Source organism: Leucoraja erinacea, chromosome 10 (genome assembly GCF_028641065.1).
Source record: "Leucoraja erinacea ecotype New England chromosome 10, Leri_hhj_1, whole genome shotgun sequence".
Classification (NCBI taxonomy): Eukaryota; Metazoa; Chordata; class Chondrichthyes; order Rajiformes; family Rajidae; genus Leucoraja; species Leucoraja erinaceus.
The window spans coordinates 47299276-47327081 of record NC_073386.1 but is presented as its reverse complement, the minus strand read 5'-3'; the positions used below and the strand labels follow the sequence as shown (position 1 = coordinate 47327081).

Below are 27806 nucleotides of genomic sequence, written 5' to 3'. Positions count from 1 at the left end.
ACCTTTTGTATGTTTTCCTCTATTTCTTATTTCTGCCAATATAACATCATATTCTTAGCCTGGTGGGTGCCTGTTTGCATTTGCCAGTTTAATTCATTTATAGTGTAGATGAATTAAATAAATTGATTTTATTTTTAGTCCCATTAGATCTTTGCTTCGCTGTCGGGGCTACATCAGGGGGAAAGATTCACATCAATCTATATACTTATCCTGTATAGGTTGATGAGAATCATTCCCTCTGATGTAGCCCCGACAGTGAAACAAAGATCTAAATGGGACAAAAAGTAAAGTCCATTTATTTCATTCATGTGCTCTTATCCTTAATAGCACCTTTGGTTATGTGCATACTGCCCAAGTCTGAGTATCGTTGAAAGCAAGGTATTAGAGAAGTGATCCCTTTTTCTGAAGGGTATGCTGTATAAATTGGCAGTATTTGCCTGCCGTTATCATGAATGTTAATGATGTAAAAGACATTGCAGCAAGTGCTCCCAAAGTATTGTGGTGATTATATCAAAAAATTGCTTCAATTTATTTGAAAGTGTTCCCATGTCTTTTCAACGACTCACTAATTTTCTTCATGACATTGGAGGGAAGATACTAGCATGGATAGAAGGTTGGCTGAATGGCAGATGGCAAAGAGTGGGACTAAAGAGGGCTTTTTCTGGTTGGCTGCCGGTGACCAGTGATGTTTCACAATGCAATGTTAGCATTCATTTCGAGAGGACTAGAATGTAAAAGCAAGGATGTAATGCTGATGATTTATAAAGCACTGGTCAGACCACTTTTTGAGTACTGTATGGTTTTGGGCCCCATGTCAGAGGAGGGATGTGCTGAAGAGCAAAGATCCTAGAGGAGCAAGATAGACCACTCCTCGAAAAACGCGTAGTATGACGTGTGTGATCGTCGACGCCATATTTCGAGGCATTTATTGGGCTTCCCCCACACTGTCATGGCGTCCTTATCTAAATTTCATCTCACTGCTCTGCTATCAAGTATTCTAATCGTAAATCTAAACGACCCGACCTGTCATTCTTTAGGTTCCCCAATAAAAAAGAAAGGTGAGAAAATATTTTTATTATTTTCAGTCGATATTCTGTCGTGAAAATGTTATTTTCTGTTCTCCCATCAACGGCCATTGGGAAACTTGGTTTGTCGGTACATTAGAAAGTTATTAGACTTATTTTTAATAGTTCTTTACTCACCACAATAATAAAGACAATTTTAACACTTCTGTACGTTTTTGGTTTTGTTTTGTATGGGATTAGTCTCCACAATATGGCCCGCGGACACATTAGGTCCAGTGACCAGGAGATTTTTCGAGCTCAGATTCAAGTCCGAGAATGGGCGGCTGTTACCCATTATATTCCTCGAACATAGGGACATAGCAAACAACACTCACATACATACAAGACATCACAAGCAAAGATCACAAGCCCGCCGTGAAGAAGGGTGCAATCAAATATTATATAACTCTGCTCTATCATCTTTGGGTGCAATGGTGGGTCGGGGGGTTCGGTGGCGGCGGCCGCAATCAAAGATACTAGTGGAGCTCTGCTCTATAATCTTTGGTCGGAATGGGACGGCTGCGCGTTATAATGTGCTATCGTTCCACTCTCCCTCTCCCCCTTCTCCCTCTCCCCTTGTCCCTGTCCCCCCTCTCCCTCCCCCCTTCTGTCCCTTTCCCCTCCTCCCTCCCCCTTCTCCCTCTCCCCCCTTCTCCCTCTCTTCTCTCGATCTCTCTCTCTCCCCTCCTCTCGATCTCTCTCGCTCCCCTCTTCTCTCTCTCTCTCTCTCTCTCTCTCTCTCTCTCTCTCCCCCTCTCTTCGCGATCTCCCTCCCTTCCCTCTCTCCCTCCCTTCCATCTCTCCCTCCCTTACCTCTTCGTGAGAGTTGGCAGCTCTGCTATGCCTTGGGTCCAAAAGAGGATAGATAGAAAATACTTAATGGTCTTTGTAAGAAGATTTTAATAAGCTCTTCTACATTTAAGGTAAATTGACATATTAGAGCCAAAACGCATTTTCAATATACAGGATCTCTCCACACAACTGAAAACAATTGCATTTAAGTGATATATCATCCATTGTTCAGGCAAGTAGCACTAGGTTACAATAAACTTCTTACATATTCCAGGAATTCATCTCATAAAAATGGGAGAGGCTTAAATGCATTGTAAAATCATAAATCCATGTTGACTTGGACTAATCCTTTTACTGCTATCCAAATGCCCCATTATTACATCTTTAATAATTGACTCCAGCATCTTTCACACCACCAAAGTCAGGCTAACTGGTCTGTAATTCCCCGTTTTCTCTCTCGCTCCTTTCTTGAAAAGTGGGATAGCATTAGCTATCCTCCAATCCACAGGAACTGATCGTAAATCTATTGATCGTTGGAAAATAATAGAAACATAGAAACATAGAAATTAGGTGCAGGAGTAGGCCATTCGGCCCTTCGAGCCTGCAACGCCATTCAATATGATCATGGCTGATCATCCAACTCAGTATCCCGTACCTGCCTTCTCTCCATACCCTCTGATCCCCTTAGCCACAAGGGCCACATCTAACTCCCTCTTAAATATAGCCAATGAACTGGCCTCGACTACCCTCTGCGGCAGAGAGTTCCAGAGATTCACCACTCTCTATGTGAAAAAGGTTCTTCTCATCTCGGTTTTAAAGGATTTCCCCCTTATCCTTAAGCTGTGACCCCTTGTCCTGGACTTCCCCAACATCGGGAGCAATCTTCCTGCATCTAGCCTGTCCAACCCCTTAAGAATTTTGTAAGTTTCTATAAGATCCCCTCTCAATCTCCTAAATTCTAGAGAGTATAAACCAAGTCTATCCAGTCTTTCTTCATAAGACAGTCCTGACATCCCAGGAATCAGTCTGGTGAACCTTCTCTGCACTCCCTCTATGGCAATAATGTCCTTCCTCAGATTTGGAGACCAAAACTGTACGCAATACTCCAGGTGTGGTCTCACCAAGACCCTGTACAACTGCAGTAGAACCTCCCTGCTCCTATACTCAAATCCTTTCGCTATGAAAGCTAACATACCATTCGCTTTCTTCACTGCCTGCTGCACCTGCATGCCTACTTTCAATGCCTGGTGTACCATGACACCCAGGTCTCGCTGCATCTCCCCTTTTCCTAGTCGGCCGCCATTTAGATAATAGTCTGCTTTCCTGTTTTTGCCACCAAAATGGATAACCTCACATTTATCCACATTATACTGCATCTGCCAAACATTAGCCCACTCACCCAGCCTATCCAAGTCACCTTGCAGTCTCCTAGCATCCTCCTCACAGCTAACACTGCCCCCCAGCTTAGTGTCATCCGCAAACTTGGAGATATTGCCTTCAATTCCCTCATCCAGATCATTAATATATATTGTAAATAGCTTGGGTCCCAGTACTGAGCCTTGCGGTACCCCACTAGTCACTGCCTGCCTAATGAAGAACTCAACCATATTATGGTCACTCTTGCCCAAGGGGGCACGTACAACAAGATTGCTAACTAACCCGTCCTCATTACTCAATACCCAGTCTAAAATAGCCTGCTCTCTCGTTGGTTCCTCTACATGTTAATCATATGTATAAATATATATGTATGTGTATATATATGCATGCATGTATGTGTATATATGCATGTATATGTATATGTGTGTATATATGTATGTATATATATGTTTATATGTGTGTATGTATGCATATAAATGTATCCATATGTATGTGTGTATTTGTATGTGTGCATATGTATGTGTATACGTATGTATGTATGTGTATATATGTATGTGTGTATATATGTATGTGTATATATATATGTGTGTATAAAATATATATATGCATATATATATTATTACTATATAATTATATATATAATTGCCTTTATGGTTTATGTATATCATCTTACAAGACAAATAAATTAATAGTGATTATTTAAATCAAAGTAGCTTCTGATCCATGAGAATAAACTTAACTATCTGTAACTTGCCTCTCACACACAGACACACATTCATATAAATATATATAATATGTATACGTTAAATTTAATTTTGTGCAGTGTGTGTTAAAGCAATACAATGCAAGGGAAACTACGCAAAGGAGGGGGCTGTTCCCGCTACAAGATACTCGAGGATCTTTGCTTTGGATCAAAGATTATAGCGGAGCTCTATAATCTTTGCTTTGGATCACAGCGGGTGGCATACCGGAAGTCGCATGTCGCCCTAAAAAATGGCGGCCGTGACGTTCCGTCACGTACTACACGCCAGCCCATTGAATTTCGAAGGAGTGGTCTATCTTGCTCCTCTAGGATCTTTGCTGAAGAGGGTCCAGAGGAGGTTTACGAGAATGATCCCGGCTATGATCGGGTTAGAGGAGCATTTGATGGCACTGGGCCTGCACTCATTAGAGTTTAGAATGATGAGGAGAAATCTTACTGAAACCTACTGAATAATGGATCAGCCATGGCTCGCCTGCAGTCCGTTTGTTTTTTCTTTTCTTTTTTGTTTTATTCTGTTTTAGTAAATTTTAGTTTATTTAGGTTGTGTATGTGTGTGGTGGGGGGGGGGGGGGGTGTGAGAAACATGTTTTAGTCTCTTCCTTTGGGGGGATTCGACCTTTTCTTGTTGTATCCCCCGTCTCCGTCTGCGCTGAGGCCTAATGGCGGAGCTGGCGGCCTCCAACTGGGACTGATATCGAGGCTCCGGAGGCAGCCAGCCAGGACTTACCAACGCGAGGCTGGCCAACTTCGGGGCTGTGGTGGCGTTGCGGCGGCGGCGACCCGACTTCGGAGCCTCTGAGGCTCGGCCGTGGGCCCAGTGGATGACATTGTCGGGAGCTCGCAGGTCACAGGTTGGTGACCTGTTTTTCCGGAGTTTCCGCAACAACAGCTTCGTCCGCTGGACTGGAGGGTGGCAGCTTCGACCACCCCGGGTCATGGAGTTTGAACCGGCCCGTTCGCGGAGCTCGGATTCAGCAGCGGGACTTACGTACCATCACCCGGCAGGGTCACAACAGCGGAGGCCTGGATCGCCTCAGCGCAGAGAGAGAACAAGGAGGGAAGAGACAAGGACTTTAATTTTTGCCTTCCATCACAGTGAGGAAGACCTGGTGAACTCACTGTGGTGGATGTTAAATCTGTGTTTATTGTGTGTTTTGTTATTTTATTCTATGTTATGACTGCAGCACGAAATTCCGTTCGGACTGAAAAATCTGAATGACAATAAAGGATACTTGACTTGACTTGAATGACGGAGTGCACATGATAGACCAAATGGCCTAATTCTGCTCCTACGACTCATAAAGTTATGACGTTGTTCCATACATCAAAATAAATTTATTGAGGCTGTGATCATCTGTCGATCAGTCAATTGCTTTATAACCAGGGCTGCCAACTCTCACGCTTTGAGCGTGAGACTCACGCCCTCAAGCAAACTCTCACGCCCTCACGCTCAGTGGTGAGAAATTTTTTGATCAACGAAAATTTCAAAACTCAGATAAACTGCATGGTCCGCGGGTGTTGGAGAGCAGGGGCTGCGGGAGGGATGGGAGCAGAACCAGCGGCGGGAACAGATGCGGGGAGCCGGGACTTGCGAGTGTTTGCGGCGCTGCGAGTCGCTCGCTGCTGCTCTGACCATGGAGCACTCCGGACAGTGCGAGTGTCCAAGGCCGTGGAGCCGTCGGGCCGCTGCCGTGAGAGTCTCTGTGCCGAATTCGCCCAGGTGACCGGCATGGATCAGGCTGCGGCTCGGTGCATCCTGGAGGACAACCAGTGGCTGCTGGAAGTAAGTACCAAGCACTGGGTAGATACGGTGGAAGATAGTGGACTTCAAATGGGGGTGGTTGGTGAAAGCATCCTGCTTGCCTGCTAGATTTTCTATGTTTCTATGCTTGAGTATATGGCAATAAAACTCGATCACTTGATTTTGAAGCATTCATGCATGGTGGAGGTATAATGTAGTCATAGAGTGTTACAGTGTGAAAACAGGCCCTTCGGTGCAACTTGCCCACACCCGCCAACATGTCCCAGCTACGCTACCTGCTTTTGGTCCATACCTCCAAACCTGTCCTATCCATGTATCAGTCTAACTTTTTCTTAAATGTTGGGATGGTCCCTGCCTCAACTATCTCCTCTGGCAGCTTGTTCCATACACCCATCACCCTTTGTGTGGATAAAGTTACCCCTTAAAAAGTTACCTCTTAAAAATACTTCATACAAAAAACATTGAAATCATACTTCTACAGTGCACTAAAACATGATTTTAATACATCAAATTTCAAAAAGTTCCTACCCTGGGAGGGGGGACACCCTTCTTCCACACCCTCTCCCCACTCGGTTGCTCCACTCCCTCACTGGGTACCCCCAAGGCCAGTGATCAGTGATCGCACAGCCTCCCCCCTTTCAAAAACGCTCCAATCCAATTTAAAGCATATATATTGCATTCAAGTGTAAGTTAAAAGACTCGCTACAGTATGCACCATATTGCACAATTTCAAGCTGAAAAATGCAAATGTTCCATGCCAATGGGAGGGGGACACTCTCTCCCCCCCCCCCCCCCCCCCCCCCCCCGGTCGCTATGCTCCCTTGGGCTTGGTCTCGCAATTTCTCTCTCCCAACTCTCACCCAATGTTGGCAGCCCTGTTATAACATTAATGCTTTTCTCACTAATTATTTTTCCTACCTTTTGCAGAAGCTGTTATTTATTGCAGTTTGCTGACTGTCATTTTCTGATATTGTATCTGGGTGGTCTTTGGTCAGGCATTAAATCTATCAATAAATGTCCGCAGATATACTGACAGTGCATTTCAGCATTTGTGAGAATCTGTTATCCTATTTTAAACATTAATTATACCCACAGCTTCCAATGAATGTTCTTCAAATTTTGAATGTATTTATCTTTGACGTAAATTAAATTGGCGGGAGTTGAGTTTTCAGGGAACTACCACTTAATTTTTTATCTTGAACATTCACATTTTAGAATATGTTTAAATAGACACGTTTTATAGTAAATGTCAGTGCTCTCATTGGTGGCATCTTTTCCTGGGCTCAGATCCTGGAACTTGATACTTAATATCGTGAGAGTAGTAGTGGCAATTCAAAAATGTAGTCCCATCATTATCACATTAAGGCACTTTTGGGTTGATCAGCTTGGGACATCCTGGGAGATTTTTAAAAAGATTTTCTAATCCATTAAATCTTTACGGTTTAGTTTTCAGATTGGTATTTTAAATGCTGCGGGCCTATTCCACCTTGATTTTGGTTTAAATTTGGACAAATCATCCTGGGAGGATGTATTTACTTAAGAGAGATCAGTGGAAGCAAGTGAAAAAAATGGGTGGTTCATATTGTAGTATCTATTTAATACCAGTAACAAAAGCAGAATGTATTACCTGAGATCACCAGTTGTGGAGCTCCATCCGGCGCGGCCTTGTTGGCTTCGGAAGCCGCGGTCGTCTCCAGTATGGAGGCGGCCGTTCCAGGGTTCCCATGCCGTTGTGAGGATTCTCCCGACGCCGGAGCACCATCACCCGGCGAGAATGGCCTGGAACATCGGGCCTCCGTGGAGGCAACTGTGGAGGCCTCAATAGGCCCGACTATGGGTGAACTGGGGATGGGGACTGGACTTTGTGCCTTCCCTCATAATGGGAACCATTGTGGGGGGCTGTTTTTATGTTTAAATGTCTTCATTATTGTTATGTCTGTATTCTTTCTTTATGTGCTGCACGGAGAGGACGCTGGCGCTGTTTGTTCGCCGCTTCTCCGTTTGCTATTGTCTGTTACTATTGTAAAGCGACTTTGAGTCTTAGAAAAGCGCTATAAAAATTCAATTTATTATTATTATTATTATGTTCGCACATGGATAATGAACTTTCTTTTAATCTGGCACACAGGTGAATGTTACTGCACGGATAATACAGCAGGATCAAATTGTGAGCGGTGTAAGGATGGATACTATGGTGACCCTACAGTCGGTGGCACTGATGCCTGTACGCCATGTCCATGTCCAAGTGGTTCAAGCTGTGCCATGGTGCCGAAAACTGGAAATATCGTGTGCACAAACTGCCCTGTGGGGACCACTGGTGAGTTCCTCAAAAAATAAGTGATTTATATTTAGTGAAATTGTTCTTGTACATCGACAGTTCCCTGAAAGTGGAATCTCATGTAGATAGGGTGGTAAAGAAAGCTTTTGGTGTGCTGGCCTTTATAAATCAGAGCATTGAGTATAGAAGTTGGGATGTAATGTTAAAATTGTACAAGGCATTGGTGAGGCCAATTTTGGAGTATGGTGTACAATTTTGGTCGCCTAATTATAGGAAGGATGTCAACAAAATAGAGAGAGTACAGAGGAGATTTACTAGAATGTTGCTTGGGTTTCAGCAACTAAGTTACAGAGAAAGGTTGAACAAGTTAGGGCTTTATTCTTTGGAGCGCAGAAGTTTAAGGGGGGACTTGATAGAGGTCTTTAAAATGATGAGAGGGATAGACAGAGTTGACGACTGGATAAGCTTTTCCCAATGAGAGTAGGGAAGATTCAAACAAGGGGACATGACTTGAGAATTAAGGGACAGACGTTTAGGGGTAACATGAGGGGGAACTTCTTTACTCAGAGAGTGGTGGCTGTGTGGAATGAGCTTCCAGTGAAGGGGGTGGAGGCAGGTTTGTTTTTATCATTTAAAAATAAATTGGATAGTTATATGGACGGGAAAGGTATGGAGGGTTATGGTCTGAACGCAGGTGTATGGGACTAGGGGAGAATACGTGTTCGGCACGGACTAAAAGGGTCGAGATGGCCTGTTTCCGTGCTGTAATTGTTATATGGTTATATGGTGCTGAATAATTATAGAAAGTTGTTACCTAGGTTTTTCACTTAGCTTGTCTGGAGTATTCCATTGGTAGACACAATATGCTGGAGTAACTCAGTTAACAGGCAGCATCTCTGGAGAGAAGGAATGGGTGTTGTTTTGTGTCGATACTCTTCAAAAGAGTATTCCATTATTCCAGGCACCTTTTTTAGCAATATTTTCTCCAGAATAACTTCTCCAGAATAACTATGGTTGTGATGAAAGGCCATCAATCTAAAACATTGCCTTGTAGTGCGTGGGTCTCAAAATGAGGCAAGTAGTCCGAAGTTTGAGAAGCACTTTACTTTATTTCCTCCCGGTTCAGGGGAAGACGAAACCTGGGAAATATGGCACCCAAACCCTGCCTTTTATACCCTCCGGCTAAGGACCGCCTCCGGACTGCACCACTCCTGTGCCGAGGGGTTCGGCAGTATAATGGGACGACCCTTAGGAGCCGCCACAGTCTATTACAATTGCTACAAAATGCTCCCTCATCTGCTGAATATTTTCAGCAACTCATTTTTGTTGCAGATATCCCACATCTGCGTTTTTTTAAATTACTGATGGTAATGCATTATCTTTCAGGTAAAAGATGCGAACTTTGCGATGATGGATACTATGGTGACCCCTTAGGAGAAGAGCCTCCGAGATCATGCAAACTGTGCCATTGTAGCGATAACATCGATCCAAATGCTGTAGGGAACTGTAATCGGCTGACCGGAAAATGCCAAAAATGCACCTACAACACTGATGGTTTCTACTGTGATAAATGTAAAGATGGATTTTATGGGAATGCATTAAATCCAATTCCATCTGAAAAATGCAAAGGTGAGTCTTTGCTTCCATTAAATGACCCTAGACCAGTGGTTCCCAACATGGGGCGTAATTTGATTTTTAAGGGGGGCAATTGAGCGCGACTGAGGAGGTCTGGGTCCAAATTTTCGATTTTAATTTTTTTGGATTTTCCATCAGGTAAACATATGTAGTTTATGTTTCAGATGTTATTTTGAGTAAATAATGTTTTTGGGGTAAAAAAGGTCTTTATTGTGTAGTTATTACATAATCACCGCGCCATCGCTCTTCATGCACGTCGCACGAAGCGCGCGAGGTCATGGGAGAACCTTATTTATTGAATTGGGGGGCATCTGGATTTTGTAGGTGATTAGGTGGGGCATGGCCAAAAAAAGGTTGGGAACCACTGCCCTAGACTAATCCAAATTATTTCATTAAAAATACTTTTATTATAATCTCAGTGAAATTAACGAATTTCAAATTCTCCCATATCAGGCAGGATGATATAAAATGCCTTTGAATATTTTGCAACACCAAAAGCACTGTATAAATGCATTCTTGTGTGTCGGCAATAAATCACTGCATTTCCATTTCTGGAAAAGTGGAGAAGGGTACTTTGACATTCTTAAAAATGATATTGTTGCACTCTGCTCTATCTGAGTTTCTCTTGTGCCCCACCAGCAATCTCAAAAAGTATCTTTCATTAACCCATTCATGCAATGTATTATTTTCTCTTCCAGCTTGTAACTGTTCTCCTTATGGCACAGTGGGCCAGCAGAGAAATTGCAACCAGATCACGGGTCTGTGCGAGTGCTTAAGTCATGTCATGGGCAGAGACTGTAGTCAGTGTGAGCCGGGCTTCTATAATCTTCTTAGTGGCCAGGGTTGTCAAAGGTAAGTCATGTAGAAGAACTTTCAGCCTCCTCCTTCAGCTGAATACTTGGCAGTTTGCTTCTGTGTGTTCATATAATTTAGTTGGAGGCTATAGATGATCAGACATTTGTTGGAATGTTAATCAAATCTACAATGGAGTAATAAATGGGGGCTTTCCCTTGTTGCTGTTGAAAACAGTGAGCACCTAAGACTGAGTCCTGCATTATACTATACCTGAAGAGAAGATAGTGCAAGGAATTGATTTAATATTGTGTTCAGGCACTATATAAAAAAATAAATATGTCTTCCACTTGATGGTGGTTGAGCTAAAGCTCTGCGTTTATTTTCTCAGGTGCAATTATGAGCATTTTATTAAACTAAAATAATCAGTTCATTTCACTGAGAAATTAAAGGAACTGGTCGCTCATCATCATATGGATAAAGTGAAAGATTACATGATAGAGAAACCTTTCTATAAAATAAAACATTTGAATTCCTGTTTAAAACTTAACTCCCAGATATTTCTTATGTTATCATTTCCACAACGAATAAAATTAAAACAAGAATGGATGCTTCACAAAATTGGACAGACTTAGATTGTTTTCTCTGGAATGTCAGAGGCTGTGGGAAGACCTGATAGGTGAAATTATGAGCTGCATAGATAAGGTGGACTCAATCTATTTTTTCCTCAGGATGGACATTTCAATTACTAGACAGCATATCTTTAAGATAATAGGAGTAAAATTTAAAGGAGATGTGCAGGGCAAACGTTTTACACAGCGGGTGAGTGCCTGGAACATGCTGCCAGGAATGGTGGTGGAGGCAGATACGATAGTGGCACTTTCGGAACTTTTGGATAGGCATATGGAAATGTTGGGAATGGACAAATATTGGTTATGTGTAGGCAGCTAGATCTGGTCCTTGCATCGAGTTCAGCACTGACATTATGGGCCGAAGGGCCTGTTCCTGTGCTGTACTGTATTGTGGTCTATGTTTCTCCAATGGCATGAAGCAAGTTTTCTCTGTTCTGTTTATGGAAGTTGTGAAGAAACATCTGAGACTTGCCTGGGTACAATGTGCAAAGGGAATTCCAACAAAGAACTGCATTCTGTTAAAACTTCAGGAATGCTCTCTGCCATCTGATATCTCCTGACCTGTCAATGAATGCTGCCGCTGTCTGTGGTTGCCCTGTCCCCTTCTATGTCAGTCCTGTAAAGTGCAAAATTATTAAATCCCAAAGTAATGCCAGCAGTGTGATGAGCAGAATAAAAATTAACAACATTGTGAACATCAGTACAGAAAAGATTGCTGTGCAAATTATAGGCGTGCAAGTTGATCGGTATCAGGTTTAGAAAAGAATGTTGAACTTATGAAGGATACAGAGCGAGCAGAACAAAGGAACGCAGATAATGTTCGGGAGAAGTGGCATACGTTTCTTGTTTGAGGGTTGATAGTGTGAGCGAGCAGCCCGCATCAAGATCTATAAATCCCAGCTTGGGTGTAACATTTCCCTTGTCATTCTTTTATCTTTACCTCATGGGAATAATACTCCAGTATTGTACTTGAATTGTTAGCTTGCTGACAGCTGTTCAGCAGTTTTGAAGGAATTTGACGTTTAATATCAAAGACAGGATTTGTAGTTATCATTTAGTAAAGTGACTGCAGTTTGATGCATGGCCGCAGAACAGCCATAAGTTCCAAAGGAATAATATTATTGTGGCCGTTAACACAACTCTGCATTTTATCCAAACGTTGCATTTCACCAATGTATACTATAATGTATACTATGAAAATTAGTTATTTTATACATGATTAGCATTATGAAATAGATTTTAAAATATTGAGAAGCAAAAGTGCTTTTCATATAGTAAAATGATTTGCCAGGTTTAATGTGGAGTCTGTTTACACATAATTTACATATTCTGATTTTAAAAGATCATGTGATAAAAATGCATTTCCAAATGGAAAAATTGGCCAAGATTTTGCAGAATCTGATTCCCAACAAGTTGACTTTCTAAAACCCACAAAGTTATTGTACAACATAACATAGTAATCAGCAACCATCACTGTTGCTATGAACTCTAAAATGTGGGCTAATACATTTCATTAAATCATTACCATTTATGAAAATAACTCTGGCACTCGTTTCTGAAAAGTAATAGGAGTCACCACATTTCTTAAAATACAAATGTTTAAAGTCCTAAAAATGTTTTTTGATTTATTACTATATTCCAGTATTTGTTTATAGCCAGCCAGTGCATGCTCAGCTGGCAAGTTATTTATGATTCTTGCTGATGAATTAAATATAATGGCACATGTGAAATAATCCTGTTCTGCCAGTCCTCATTACACATTTTATATATACCACAATTATAACAAGTTTTAGTTTTAAATGGTGGGCAAGGAGATGAAGTTGTACAATAATTTTACCATCATTAAAGATAATTTATTTATCTCATCACAGTGTATTCACTTTGTGTGCCATTAGTGCCACACAAAGTGAAAAATACTTGAGCTGATTGTTTCTAGTATAATGTGTATAATAAAATATAATAACATTTGAGGGCAGCACAGTGGCGCAGCAGTAGAGTTGCTGCCTTACAACGGCAGAAACCCGGGTTCAATCCTGACTACGGGTGCTGTCTGTGTGGAGTTTGTATGTTCTCCCCGTGACCTGTGAGGATTTCCCCTAGGAGCGCTGATTTCTTTCCACACTCCAAAGACGTACAGGTTTGTAGGCTAATTGGATTGGTGAAATTGTCCATGGTGTGTGTAGGATAGTGCTAATATACGGAGATCGCAGGCCAGCGTGGACTCGGTGGGCTGAAGGGCCTGTTTCCGTGCTGAATCTCTACCCTAAAGTAAACTAAACTAAAAATGCACATAGATTTGACCTAGCCTTCAGAGTATGTAATAGGATTTGGAAATATCTAGCTAACTTTATAATATTGCAACCCAATGACTAACAGTACTCTTTAACATGAATGGCCTGACTACAATTCTCTCCTTGCCCTCAGGTGTGACTGTAATCCCATTGGCTCTGTTAATGGACAGTGTGATACCCAAAATGGACAATGTGAGTGCCAGCCTGGTGTTGTTGGTCAGCAGTGTGACAGTTGTGAACCTCATCATTTTGGTTTTACTCGGGATGGATGCAAACGTAAGTGTAACAATTATTTGACATATTTTAAGAAAGTTATTAACATGGTTTGTCAATTCTGAGAAAATATCAATAAATTGTGTTTCTGTCTCTGCAGCCTGTGATTGTGATCGTGAAGGTTCAAGATCATTACAGTGCAAGGATGATGGAAAATGTGACTGTAAGGACGGATTTGTGGGTGCCCATTGTGATCAGTGTGAAGAAAATTATTTCTACAATCGCACAAGACCTGGCTGCCAGGAGTGCCCTGCCTGCTACAGACTGGTGAAAGATAAAGTAGGATCTCAGTTTTATACTTCATAGTCATATTATTTCATCTTGTGAATATAATCGGAGGTTGTCTAAATATATTGTCATCTTTTTCAGTCTTTCCTGCCAAATCATTAGCTGCTATTTGAAAATATTATTGAGAATTTGACTAATCTAATGTAAGTTGTGGGAGCATTTGTTTAACATTCCTTATTCTGGGTTTGACCCCCAACTCTGTTCGGCTGAAAAGCACCTTTGTAGGTGCACCCAAAATGGGTTTTGGCTCTCCTCAGTGGGCCCTTTTAGTCCACACAACTTACATGCAACCTCTAAATTGGTGTCCTCACTTCAAAGACGACACAGGATTGATGCTTTTTTGATGTTTCTGTAAAATGAAGTGCCTGTAAAGGTGAGATCATAGTCACCAAGTTCCTGAGATTAATAGTTGAATTTTGGTGCCAAATGATGGCTTGCACCTAGAATCATTAAATGTTCCATCCTGTTAAATCTCCTCTTGGTGCTTTCTTCCATTAAGTTGCCTGTCTAGACTCTTGTTAACTCTTAGGAACACAATTATACAATCAATGTAATTTGCTGGAAATGATCCAGCACATGCTAATGCCAGTACAACAGATATATGGAGGCACAATTGTTTTCTCCCCACCTGGATGTAACTGCTGAATGCACAAATTTGAGAAAACAAGATAGTGAAATAATGAGACGTTAAATCCAGCACTTATTTCATAAGAAAATTGTCTTTGTCTTTGAAATTGAACGAGGCAGTTGATTTAAAGAAAAAACATAAGATTTCACAGAGAGGATTCAAACAGAAGCTCGAGATCAGAAGCTCTGTTATAGATTTATTTCACTTACAAGAGAGTGAAAACTATAGGTCATAAACACTGGCACCGGGGATGACACAGGGTTTGGTAGTGGCCACACCGACACTCGGAGTAGGGTGAATTCACATGATTAATTTATTTATAGTGGTAAGAAAGTCCATGAGGACACTGTCCGTCGGCATCACGGTGCATGTGCGATGGCAAGGGCAACCTCGGGCTTGTGCCAGCAGCTTAGTCCTGGTCTTAGAAGGAGGAGGTGTGGTGTTCTCCGGCCTCTCCTTGCTGTTCATCCTTGCCTTGAGAGGAGGCACTGGTGGTCTCAGGCTTATCCTGGCAGCTAGTGCAGTCCAGTACTTCTTACCGGCAGCCCACTCTTGACCATACAGTGGCACTAGTGGTCTGGGGTTTGCCACAATGGCTTAGTCTTCCTCAAACCTGCGACAGTGGGACACAGCCAGCAGGGGTGAGACTCACATCCTCTCCATTCATATTTTTTTCTCCTTTCTTATTCTTTCTTCGTCTTTCTCTCTCTCCTGCTTCTCTCACCTTCTCCCCCTCTGGCTGGAATGCCTGGGTTTTATAGGGAGTAGGCTGACAAGGATTAAATGGCCAACCAATATCAGCTAATTGGACCCAGCAGTTACCAATATTGCTGGGGATTGGCCTCTATTGGTCAGTCAGCCAGTGATAGAGAACAGACGGTCATCCAAGGGATGGTGCGCTGTCACAGCACAGAACAGTCACTAATCAATCTATTAATAAATTAAATCAAAAATATCTTCAGACAGAATAAGTGCAATGGGAAATTTGTAGCAGTTGAGATGAGTAACAGAAAGTCCACGTGTGACAAAGAAAAACAACGATACTATTAAACCTAAAGGGACTCTGCGTGGAACAGGTGTAGAACTCATTGAATAACCTGTCATGCCATTGTCTGAATTGCATTTCTGCAAGTTCCAATTTGCAGATATCATATTTTAATATGATTTCCTTAGAAAGTAAAAATAAATCCATTTGTAGAATGTCACTCTGTCTTCAGAAGATTAAAATAATAATTTCCTTACTTGAGTGGATTGTGTGAATAACCGGAATGACCACAAGTAGCAAAGACAGGAAATAATTATACATGCACTAAAACTTGCTATAATTACATTACATTCATACATTACATTAATTACATTCAATAACAACCACATATTATTAATTGACTAATAGTATGCAGGAATATTTGTATTTGTAGCCATTCAGTTAATATATCCAGAAAAAGAGAAAATAACTTTTCAAATGGATGTTTTAAAGATTCTATTTGTTTTAATCAATTATTCAAATAATTCTGAAGCTAAGTATTTACATCGCAAGGCCATTTTTTTGAAGGAGGATTTATCATATTGGACTTAAGTTGCCAAATTTAGTTTCCAATGTCTACCTTGTTTATCTTGTTTTGATTGGCTGAGTGATTGTTTGTCAGTAGATATATTTTATTTTTATCACATATTCAGGTAAATGAACATAGACAGAAACTTAAGGACTTGGAAGATCTAATTGCAAACCTGGGGACGAGCCAGGACACAGTGAGTGACAAGGCCTTTGAAGAGAGATTGAAGGAAGCCGAAAAAGCCATTATGGACCTACTCAGGGATGCTGAAAACATGAGAGGTATCTAATATATTGACATTAATAACAGAATTACAAACTAGTTAGCTTTAGAGCCCTTTAATCTTATTTGCTCACCAGCCAAAACAGAACCTTAGTTTGGTTTATTTTAAAGATACAGGCCTATCGAGTCACCCGTACACTAGTTCCATGTATATCCTACACACTAGGTGAAATTTACAGAAGCCAATTAACCTACAAAGCTACATGTCTTTGGAATGTGAGAGGCAACCAGAGCACCTGGAGAAAAACCATGTGATCACAGGCCGAACTAGTAAACTCCACACAGACAGCACCCATAGTCAGGATCGAACCGGGGCCTCTGCCACTGTCCAGCAGCAGCTCTATCGCTGGGCCACTGTGCTGCCCAAATCTTTTTGTACCTCTTTGAAGTTGTGTACATGGTGTGAAATATTCCCTAATAATATCATGGAACTTTTCAACAGATGTCGACAGAAGTCTCATGGACCGCTTGGCCGAAATTAATAACACGCTCTCCACTCAGTGGGGACGTCTGCAAAATATAAAGGATACTGTAGATAATACTGAAGACTTAGCAGAACGATCCAATAATCGTATACAGGATGCAGAGAAAATAATCTCAAATGCACGAACAGAGCTTGAAAAAGCCAAGGAAAACATGGCAAATGTGGTAGGTTCTTCTCTACAAATGACTTACATGCCACTAAAGCAAAGTCCATAGGTGAATCATTCTTGCGTTTCCATAATATTTAAACATAAACAAGGCTTTACAATTTTATTCTGATACCTACACATTTAATATCATCAGAGAAGATATCCCATTGTGTAAATACACTTCTTTCCTAGGTTTCGTCTTTCTAGTATGCTCATATTAGCCAGTTCATTGCATTCAGTATTTCATTTTTTTGTACAATGGAAGATTGTTTATGGTTTGTCTTTTCCGATGCTGTGACCCGTCAAGAAGAGTATTTTTTTTTAAGTGTAGCTCATAAATGTGTCGTCTAAATAGCATTGTACTGACTTTGTGTAACATTGATATGAGATATAGTGACTCACATGATTTACTCTATTTGTCATGAGTGGTGTCCACTTGATAGGCTAATGATTATTCTTGCCAGAAATGCTGTGCTTTTCCATTCTAGAAAGTATGTGTATGTATCTCAGTCATGAATAACCTAGATGCATAGATGAAATGTTTCATTTTGATTGAGGTCTCTCAAACAAAATTTATTGTTCTGTTTGATTTCCCCATTTTTACAAAAAATGATGTACATTCAGCCAAAGAAGGAAACAATATAGTAAACCTGTTTTTCTTATTGTCTATTTTTTTCTACGTGTACTCTGCATCTAGAGACTTGAAACTGAAGAGACTAATATAAATGATGTGCATAAACTTGTAATTTTCCAAATGATAGAAGTATTCCACTGAATATTCCTAAATATTTAATCATTCATTAAGAAAGCCACTACCAAGGGATAGCAACATTTTGCCAATCTGTAGGAATTGGCAAAGGAATACTAAGCTGTACGTGTGGATTGCATTGTTGTCAACTGCCTTTTGGACAGCATTTTGTAAAGTCAATGGGATTATGAAACAGTAGTATGTTCCACACAGGGTTGCCAGCAATGCTTTCCAATAGGGGCAGGTTGTGAGTAGTCCATGCTTCAGCAACAATGTAATGTATTAAATAAGTGAGAGAGGAGAAATATTAAATTAAAGCAAGATTTTGCCTGATATTCCCAAAACTTGGTTGGTAAACTAGAAAGGCAAACATACCAAGTTAAGAAGAACAAAGGCATTAAAGTTATGTGTTTTTCAGCAAGCTAATTGATTCCACTTAAATCTCTGAAATAAAGCATTGCCCGCTCCCCTGCATCAAGAGACTGAACAATTTATCCTCTGTAAGTCTTCAAAAACCATATCTCTTGCAGTCGGCTTTACCTGAGCATTCCCCAAGTTAAGGTACAAGGCAGTGTCATTAATGTAATACCTTGTTGGGAGTTATGGCAGGAAGGATCATTTTAAAAAAATCTTGCTACCTATCAGGCCAATAACAGCTTTTTAACAGTGCTCTGGAAATTGTATTTGGTGCCTGCAAGACACTTGCCAAGGCCCAGGCAGGTGTCTTGAATTCCAAGACCTGCATAGTCAGAGGGTCAAGTTGAGTTCTTGCCGTGATTCTTCAGTTGCAGCTTCCATGCTGCTTCCCCAGTTATGACATGATGCAGTGCCTCGTGATAAATCGGTTTATGATGCCACTGGATTCCATTTAACGTGCTATGCCTGTCAAAGTCCCAAGAGTTCTGTGGATTTTGTGAGGAGACAAATTTCTCTCACAGAATTCCCAGAACCATTGGAACAAGACAGCCATAAATGGTATCAACAAGACAGCTACAACGACTTAAATGGCAGTGGTATCATATGGGACGTGCAACATCTTTATCAGGTAGGGGAATGTCCTTACAATCTGGGACTATTGGCAACCCAATTAACATCTGCACCAGTCAGCTCTACCACATAGGTTACTAGCATAATCATAATCATCGAAATCATACTTTATTACCAAGTATGTTTTGCAACATACGAGGAATTGAGTGTGACCATTACTGGCTTTATCATTCTATTTGCAGAGGGAATAAATTGGTATTTTATAACAGCAGCCTCACATTGCATATCTCTGGATTCCTAGTAAAAAATGTTTAGTGCATGAGAGTTGCCAAAAAGATGAATAAGAATTTTCTGGGGCTATGTCCTGGGGCATTTCATGGTGTGTAAATGTTAAATTCTGTGTGGTAAATTGATTATTCTTATTATTCTGTAGTCTGCAACAATGCCGGATTCCAGTGCTGATCCAAATAATATGACACTCCTGGCAGAAGAAGCTCGGAATCTTGCAGAAAGGTAAACATTTCATTGATGAACTTTCAGTGATTCATGTTACATATCTATGCCTCACTTTTTGGAGACTGTTTCCGTTTAATAAAATGGTTGAAATTACCATAGAGTAATAAAAAGGAGCTGCAGATGCTAATTTATACCAGATGGAAACAAAATGCTTGAGTAACTCAGCGGGTCAGGCAGCATTTCTGGAAAAATTTGATACGGACAAAATGTAATAAAAGGGAACTGCAGATGTTGGTTATGTTTTGTGTTGCCTTGAAGTCTATCTTCAAGATAAAGAGCAGAGACAACACATTGTGTTGTACTTCTCTTTAATATTTTCATCTATTAAAATGGCTTCTAAGGGCTTCTCATTCTGCAACTGTTCTTAACAACATCATGCACTTAATTTGCATGTCACAACCAGTTTCAAATATAACAGTATAACACTGGTTTAGACACAATGGAATAAAAAGGAACTGCAGATGCTCATTTACACAAAATGTAATAAAAAGGAAGTAAGGTCCTGAACCAAAATGTCACTTATCCGTTTTCTTCGGAGATGCTGCCCAACCCGCTGAGTTACTTCAGCATTTTGTGTCCATCTTTGTTTGAAATTGCTGTTTGTGTGTTTAAAACTTAAATTGTTTAGAACAAGGGTATCTACAAAATTGTATTTGTAGTGGGACGTCTCAAAGATTCATGGACACTCAATTTTTGAAGTTATGGGTAGATTTTGAAACCTGCAGAGGTCCACAATTATTTTCCTTTATCCTGTCAAACAAAACCATAAACACATTTACTCAGGTAATTACATGAAAAGGAAAATTGTTTAGATGTAAGGATGCTCCCTTTTCACCCCACCACCCGCAACCAAACTAAGAAGATTTTTTTGATGATCAAAAGATTTCTTGGGGTCAGGATTAAACCTATTAGCATAATGGTTAAGAGACCTGAAATGTTGCTACGCATGTTCTCCAGGAGTGTCATGTGACCCGCTGAGTTACAGCGGCACTTTGTGTCTTATAAAATGTGACTGTCTGTTTCTGTTTAAAATTTGTTTCAGTAGGGTGAAAAGGTGGTTGATTATTTATGTGCATGTTTTAAGAGGGGTAAGGAGGAAAGTGTTTTCTAATGGGTAGAATGTCCATTTAAAAAAATATACTCTTAACAAGTATTTTTGCAGCTTGAATTGCGCAAGTTCCGTTTACATAAGCTATTCAACCAAAGTAAAGACATCGTTTAGACTGTGAACCAGCTGCATTAAGAATAGAATTCTCAAACCATGCATGCTTTAATCAGAAAATATGTGCAGCACACAGAAAACGCCACAATCTGCAAGACGCCATCAGTAAGTGTGCATAGAAAATGCGCACCAAAGAAAGCAATTTTCCCAATCCCAAATAAGAACCACGGATGAACCTTCAGATCCATTCCCAGCGGAAGCCCAACGATGCAGCGTTCAAGAGTCCTTGTGTGCCAGCAACAAAACAATGACATTCTTTCTTGCTGCAGCTTCAAAGGGCTAATAACACAATAACACACATTTATAGTACAATAAATTAGTAATACTTGATAAGAACATCATAATGATACAAAACAAAAGTACACAGTGCAACCAAAACTATGTCCATAGTATTCATAGTTGCTGAGGTCAGTTATGATTAGTGTTGCGCAGTGCTTTAGAGGCAGATGGTCAACGGGAAGTAGCTGTTTTTAAATCTGGAGGTCATGGCTTTCAGGCTCTTGTACCTCGATGGTAGTAGCAAGATGAGAGTGTGGCCAGGGTGTTGTGGGTCTTTGATGCGGCCGCACTTGCTTTAGATCCCTTTCATGGTGGGAAGGTCAGTACCCATGATGGACCAAGCCACCTCTTTCTGTTAAACCTCAGAGCAGTGCAATCAATCTTGTTGATCTTTGATCATGTGGGCAAGCAGGCTGAAGAATGGCTAATAGAGTTTAATGCAGAAAAGCATGAGATGTTGCACTTAAGGAAGTTAAACCAGGGCAGGACCTTCACAGTGAAAAGTAGGGCCATGGTGTGTGTGATATAGCTGAGAGATCTGTGAGTACAGGTTCCCTGAAAGTGGCATTACAGGTAGAAATTGTGGTTAAGAAGGCATTTGGTACATTGGCCTTCATCTGTCGGGGTATTGGGTATAGAAATTGGGACGTAATGTTGCAGTTGTACAAGAATTTGGTGAGGCCACATTTGGAGTAGTGTGTTCAATTTTGGTCACCCTCCATTAGGATGGATGTCATTAAGCTGGAAAGAGTGCGCAGGAGATTTCTAAGGATGTAGCCAGGACACGAGGGTCTGAACTAAAGGGAAAGATTGGGCCAGCTAGGACTTCATTCCTTGGAACACAGGAATAGGGAGTGGAGAACATCTCTGCTGCAATGGCCTCGGGTACACCTATACCCATGTTCACTGCCACAGGTGTTGGATCAGCCTTCCTGGGAGTGAACCTGTAGAAAGCAGATTGCCTGGATGGAGACACCAGCCATGTCATCAGGGCCTGCATGGACCGGCTAGCAGTTTACAGACATCTTTAACTTTGCTTGACGGTATTCTGAAGACCCTACCTGCTTTTAAGAAGACCACTATCATCCCAAAGAAAACCGAGGTGATGTGCCTTATTGACTGCTGTCAAGTGACTGACATCCACCATCATGAAGTGCTTCGAGATGCTGGTCATGATGCACATCAGCTCCAGCGTCCCAAGTTGCCCATGATCCACTGCAGTTCACCTACAGTCGCAATAGGCCCATAGCCATGCCGTTTGCCTGGCCTTACATTTGGCACTGGAATATCTATTTAATGACAATATCTCTGCCGTCGACATCATAAACCAAACCAAACTCACCTTCAACTCTTGGACCTAGAAGTCAGCACCCTGTCTGCAGCAGGGTCCTCAACTTCCTGGCCCATTGACCACAGTGCGAACAGACAACAAAACCTCCGCAAGTTATTAACACGCACGCTCTGCAAAGATGTGTTCTCAAAGCCTTGCTGTATTCCCTATACATTTATGACTCTGCAGCCAAATTCTGCTCGAACTCCATTGACAAATGTTCAGGTGTCACGACCGATGATGACCTCACCAATGAGTCGGAGTACAGGAAGGAATTATATAAAATAATATGGTGTGAAGACAACAAATTCTTCCTCAATGTCAGCAAGAGAAACAAGCTAGTTATTGACTTCAGGAAACAACGTGGTATACATACCCAGTCAGTATCAGTCGTGCTGGTGGAGATGGTAAATATCACCAAATATCTGGCCTGGACCTACTACATTAAAGCTACAGCAAGTAAAGTACGCCATCACCTCTCCTTCCTCAGAAGACTCAGGATGTTTCACATGTCTCCAATGACTCTTATCAACCTGTAGAGATGCACCGGGAAAGCAGATGTACACAGAAATAATCCAGCTGCATCACAGCTTGGTTTGGCAAAGCTCTGGCAAGACAAGAAGAAATGACAGAGAGTTGTGAATGTAGCCCAGTCCATCACACAAACCAGTCTGCCACCACATTGGCTCCATCTACACTTCTCGCTGCCTCAGGAAAGTAGCTGATATAATCGTAGACAATTTACACCATGGTCGTTCCCTCTTCTCCCCTCTCCCGTTGGGCAGTGGATACAAAAGCTTGCAAGCACGTATTGCCAGACTTGGAAACAGCCTCTTCCCCACTGTTATCAGGCTATTGAATAATCCTCTCGTAAGTGTAGGGTTTCGTCCAGACCTCGCAACCCACCTCATTGCAACCTTGCACTTTTTTAACCTGCACTTTCTCTGTAACTATAACGCTGTAACAATATTCCGCACTCTTATAATTTTTATCTTTACTTGTTAAACTTTTATATGGCTTGATTGTACTCGTGTATAGTATGTTGACTGCATAGAAAACAAACAAACTTTTTCAAGGAAAGCAAGGACTATCTGAAATTAGACAAGTCAATGTTCATACTGCTGGGGTGTAAACTACTCAAGCGAAATATGAGGTGCTGCTCCTCCAATTTACGGTGGGCCTCACTCTGGCCATGGAGGAGGCCCAGGACAGAAAGATCGGATTAGGAATGGGGTGGGGAGTTGAAGTGCTGAGCCACTGGGAGATCAGGTTGGCTATTGCGAACTGAGCGGAGGTGTTGGGCGAAGCGATCGCCAAGCCTGCGCTTGGTCTCACCGATGTAGAGCATCTGACACCGAGAGCAGTGGATGCAATAGATGCGGTTGGAGGAGGTGCAGGTGAACCTCTGCCGTACCTGGAAAGACTGCTTGGGTCCTTGAATGGAGTCAAGGGGGGAGGTAAAGCGACAAGTGTAGCATTTCCTGCGGTTGCAAGGGAAAGTGCCAGGAGTGGGGATGGTTTGGGTGGGAAGGGAAGAATTGACCAGGGAGTTATGGAGGGAGCGGTCTCTGCGAAAAGCAGAAGGGAGGAGATGGGAAGATGTGGCCAGTGGTGTGATCCCGTTGGAGGTGGCGAAAATGTTGGAGGATTATTTGTTGTATGTGATGGCTGGTAGGGTGGAAGGTGAGGACAAGGGGGACTGTCCTTATTGCGAGTGGGGGGGATGGGGATTGCGAGCAGAGTTTTTTTATTGGTTTATAAATCTGGAGCATGAAATTTGTCGACCTTAAAAGCACTCTTTTTAGGAATAGGAATACTTTATTGTCTCATGTGAGCACAGTGAGATTCTTTGCTTGCATACACAACGTGTACAAATAGCAGCCACCTACGGGGCTGACAAAGTTACAAAGCACACCGGCTCCCCCTTTTGTCCCCCTTCCCCCCCCCCCCCCCCCCCAGTCCCACCCCCCCCCCCCCCCCCCCCCCCCCCCCCCCACAGCAGTCCCCACCCCCCCCCCCCCCCCCCCCCCCCCCCCCCCCCCACCACAGTTTCCCCCCACGCCAGATCCCCATTGTACTGGTATGGGATACATTTTGAGGCTCCAAATAATGGTTCTGATATTGCACATCTGCCACAACTTGACTGAAGAATGAACACTGAAGCAGTGGGAGATGACTGGAGAGATAATGCATTCTTTGTAAAGTCAACTTTGTCTGTTGTAAAGCAGATTAACACTTGTTAATATATAAACATTCTTCAATTCCTGCAGGCACAAGAATGAAGCAGATGAAATTGAGCAGATTGCTAAGAATGCTAATGACACCTCCACCAAAGCCTATGAACTGCTGCGCAAAACACTTGCAGAAGAAGGTGAAATCACCAGTACCATTGATGAATTAAACAAAAAGTAAGTCAGTTATGATGATTTTCTTGAAATATGGCGGGAAATATATAACCATAAATCAACTATATTGTATTCATGACTCAAGATGTTACTGTCCAAGAAACAGGATGTATTAATTGCTGTTCCACAAAGTTACTGTCTGAAGCAAATTCTGTTGGGAAAAGAGAGGCTGTAATCCTAAAAAGTAATCCTATTAAAGAAGAAAATAGTTAGGAATGGGATTGATGTTCACTTGGTAAGGCAGGAACTGATTAGGAGGAGTCAGCATTGTTTTGTACAAGAGAAATCATGCCTCATAAATCTGAGTTTTTTGATGAGGTAATTAAGCATATTGATGAATGCAGAGCAGTGTAATTGGTTTATGTGGACTTCAATAAAGCTTTTGACAAAAATCCCCCATGGTAGGTTGGTCCAGAAAGTTGTAGAAACGAGGGATCAGAGGCCTGTTGGCAAATTGGATACCACTTGTACACCATGGGGTCATAAAGAGGAGGGGCTTGACAGAGCATGACAGACAATAGGTTAATATATGCAAGGGTTTTTTTTGAATAGGTAGATTATTGGACAAGTACAACCCAAAAAGGATAAAGAGCTGAGAATTGTTAAACTCGGGGTTAGAAAAGTGATAAGTTTGCAGACTACATGAGTATGGTGCAGTTATAGATAGCAAAGTAGGTTGCCTAAGGATACAGTGGTGATTTGCTCAACTGGAGAGTTGAGTGGATCAGTGGTTGGTGGAATATAATCTAGACAAGTGTGAGGAAATGGGAAGTTTGGGAAGTTAAATTCTGGTACAATATATTGAGTAAATGATAGGAACTTCATGGAGCTCAGATGTACAGAGAAACATTGAGGTGCAAGCCTATAGCTCTTTGCAAAATGGAATTACAGACAGATATGGTAATGACTTTTGGCAAGTTTGTATTCATTGCCTGAAGCTTTGAATGTACAAAACATTGGTTAGAGTGCACTTGGAGTACTGAGTGCAGTTCTGGTCACCACACAACACCACCTGTACCTCAGTACATGTGACAAACTGAACTAAGCAACAGGAAGGATATGGCAGCAATAGAGAGAGAGGGAGTGCAGAAGAGATTCACTAGGATGTTGCTTAGTATGGAGGGCTGTGGTAAGGAGAGATTGGATAGGTTGGCGTTATCGAGATTTGTACAATTATGAGGGTACAGAGAAGAGTGATCATCAGTCTTTTTTTCCCAGAGCAGGGGCAGTGTAGACCTAGAGGGTCAGGTTTAAGGGGAGAAATTTAAAGGAGATCTGAGGGACAAAATAATATAGTAGATGCAGATTAGGGTTGCTAGCTGTCCCGTATTAGCATGGACATCCCGTATATTGGGCTAAATTGTTTGTCCCATATGGGACCGCCCTTGTCCCGTATTTGGCTGTTACTACTCGGGTCGAGGGGACTGTCGGGTCGGAGCACCATGTCCGGCCCTGCCTCACCCGTCCTGACGTAGTGCAGCCCATGGTATGCAGCAGCAGTGCCTCACCCGTGGTCCCGTCGGTCGGCAGCCTGGCCAGTTGTCCAACCTTTGGACCTTTGTTTATTGCTGACACCACCGCCCCTCCTTCTTATGGCCGATCATTGGTGCATGAGTTGAATGGGGTGCCGGACTTTGCGCGCAATGTCGCGCACAAAGTCCGGCGCCCGGGCCAATACTCCTCAGCTGCCCCCGGCTGGGCTTTGTGTGCAGTCCAGCATCCGGGCCAACTCATCATTCACCCAGTCATGGTCGAGTCGATCAACGAATTGCTGTCAGGAATTTGTCCTGTATTTTGATCTTTTGTTCCTTATTTGGGAGTGAGAAAGTTGGCAACCCTAAGGCACATTGTTTCAAAGGCATTTGAATCATTATTTGAATCATTATGAAGTCCAGAATTCCTCCTCATAGGCTTCAAAGCCACACTCAGCAAAATCAATAACCCCACTCTCACCATCGACGGCACCACTATCTCCCCAGGCCCGCAACCTTGGCATGATCTTTGATTCCACCCTCTCCCTTGAGCCTCACATCCGCCATGTCATTAAAACCTCCTTCTTTCATCTCCACAACATCGCCAAACTCAGACCCTCTCTTACACCTCCCGCCGCTGAAAGACTCATCCATGCCTTCGTCTCCTCCCGACTGGACTATTGCAACTCACTTCTCCTTGGCATCAGCTCCACCTACATCAACCGACTCCAACTGGTCCAGAACGCAGCCGCCCGACTCATCACCCACACCAAATCCTGGCATCACATCGCTCCAGTCCTCAAACAACTTCACTGGCTTCCCATCTCCCACCGGATCACCTACAAAATCCTGATCCTCACCTACAAAGCCCTCCACCATCTGCCCCCCCCCCCCCCCCCCCCCCCCCCCATATCTCACTGACCTCCTCTCCCCCTACCAACCCTCACGGTCCCTCAGATCCACATCAGCCGGTCTCCTCTCCATCCACAAGTCCAACCTCCGCAGTTTTGGGGACAGAGCCTTCTCCAGGGCAGCTCCCAGGCTCTGGAACTCCCTCCCCCAACTGATCCGCAATTCCATGTCCCTCACCATCTTCCAGTCCCACCTCAAGACCCATCTCTTCACCTCTGCCTATCCTTAGCCCCACGTCCCCCTCCCTTTTCATCTGTGCATTAATTGCCTCGTATTGTGTTTTGAATTGAATTCTGTCTTTACTTTGTGTACTAGTCATGTCTCTACTATTTATTTCATTCCCCTTACATGTTTTTCCTCTACCTGCTAAATCTTTGTAAGGTGTCCTTGAGACTCTTGAAAGGCACCCATAAATAAAATTTATTATTATTATTATTGTTAGGGTAGGAAAGTAGTGGAGAGGTATGGCCCTATGCAGGCAAATGGAATTTTGCAGTTAAAAATCACCGTCGGCATGGATGAGGTGGGCCGAATGAGCTTGTTTCTGTGCTTATCATTTGCTTCTTCACACAACTTAAAATCTCTTTAATTATTTAAATATGTTCTATATGTAATGAATGATCCTGGAGCAAGCCTTGAGAAGTAGATTTTGTTCATAAAAGTTTGGAAATCGGCTCCAGTTGTGTATCGGAGATCAAGAATTTCCTTCAAAAAATTTAAGAATTACATATACATAAGTACAAGTATCTGAAGTGATGTTTTAGTAAGAATTAAATCTTAAATTAGGATAAAAAAATAAGACATTTCAGGATATTCATCAAAGAAAACGTGCATGATTGTAACAATGCCCCTTTAGTAGTAAATGTATGGCTGGTGGGTAAATGGATGTTGGA

General features: G+C 42.1%; 1 protein-coding gene across 1 annotated transcript in view; it reads left to right on the top strand.

Moving 5' to 3' along the window:
• The window catches only part of lamc1 (laminin, gamma 1), a 185870-nt gene that overhangs the window by 140154 nt on the left and 17910 nt on the right, over positions 1–27806 (top strand). Inside the window, exons 13-21 of the mRNA XM_055642147.1 lie at positions 7887–8075; positions 9423–9665; positions 10370–10523; positions 13520–13662; positions 13760–13938; positions 16253–16409; positions 16853–17058; positions 19211–19290; positions 24395–24532. Of these exons, the coding sequence (XP_055498122.1) occupies positions 7887–8075; positions 9423–9665; positions 10370–10523; positions 13520–13662; positions 13760–13938; positions 16253–16409; positions 16853–17058; positions 19211–19290; positions 24395–24532 (1489 nt within the window). The remainder of the gene's footprint in view (positions 1–7886; positions 8076–9422; positions 9666–10369; positions 10524–13519; positions 13663–13759; positions 13939–16252; positions 16410–16852; positions 17059–19210; positions 19291–24394; positions 24533–27806) is intronic.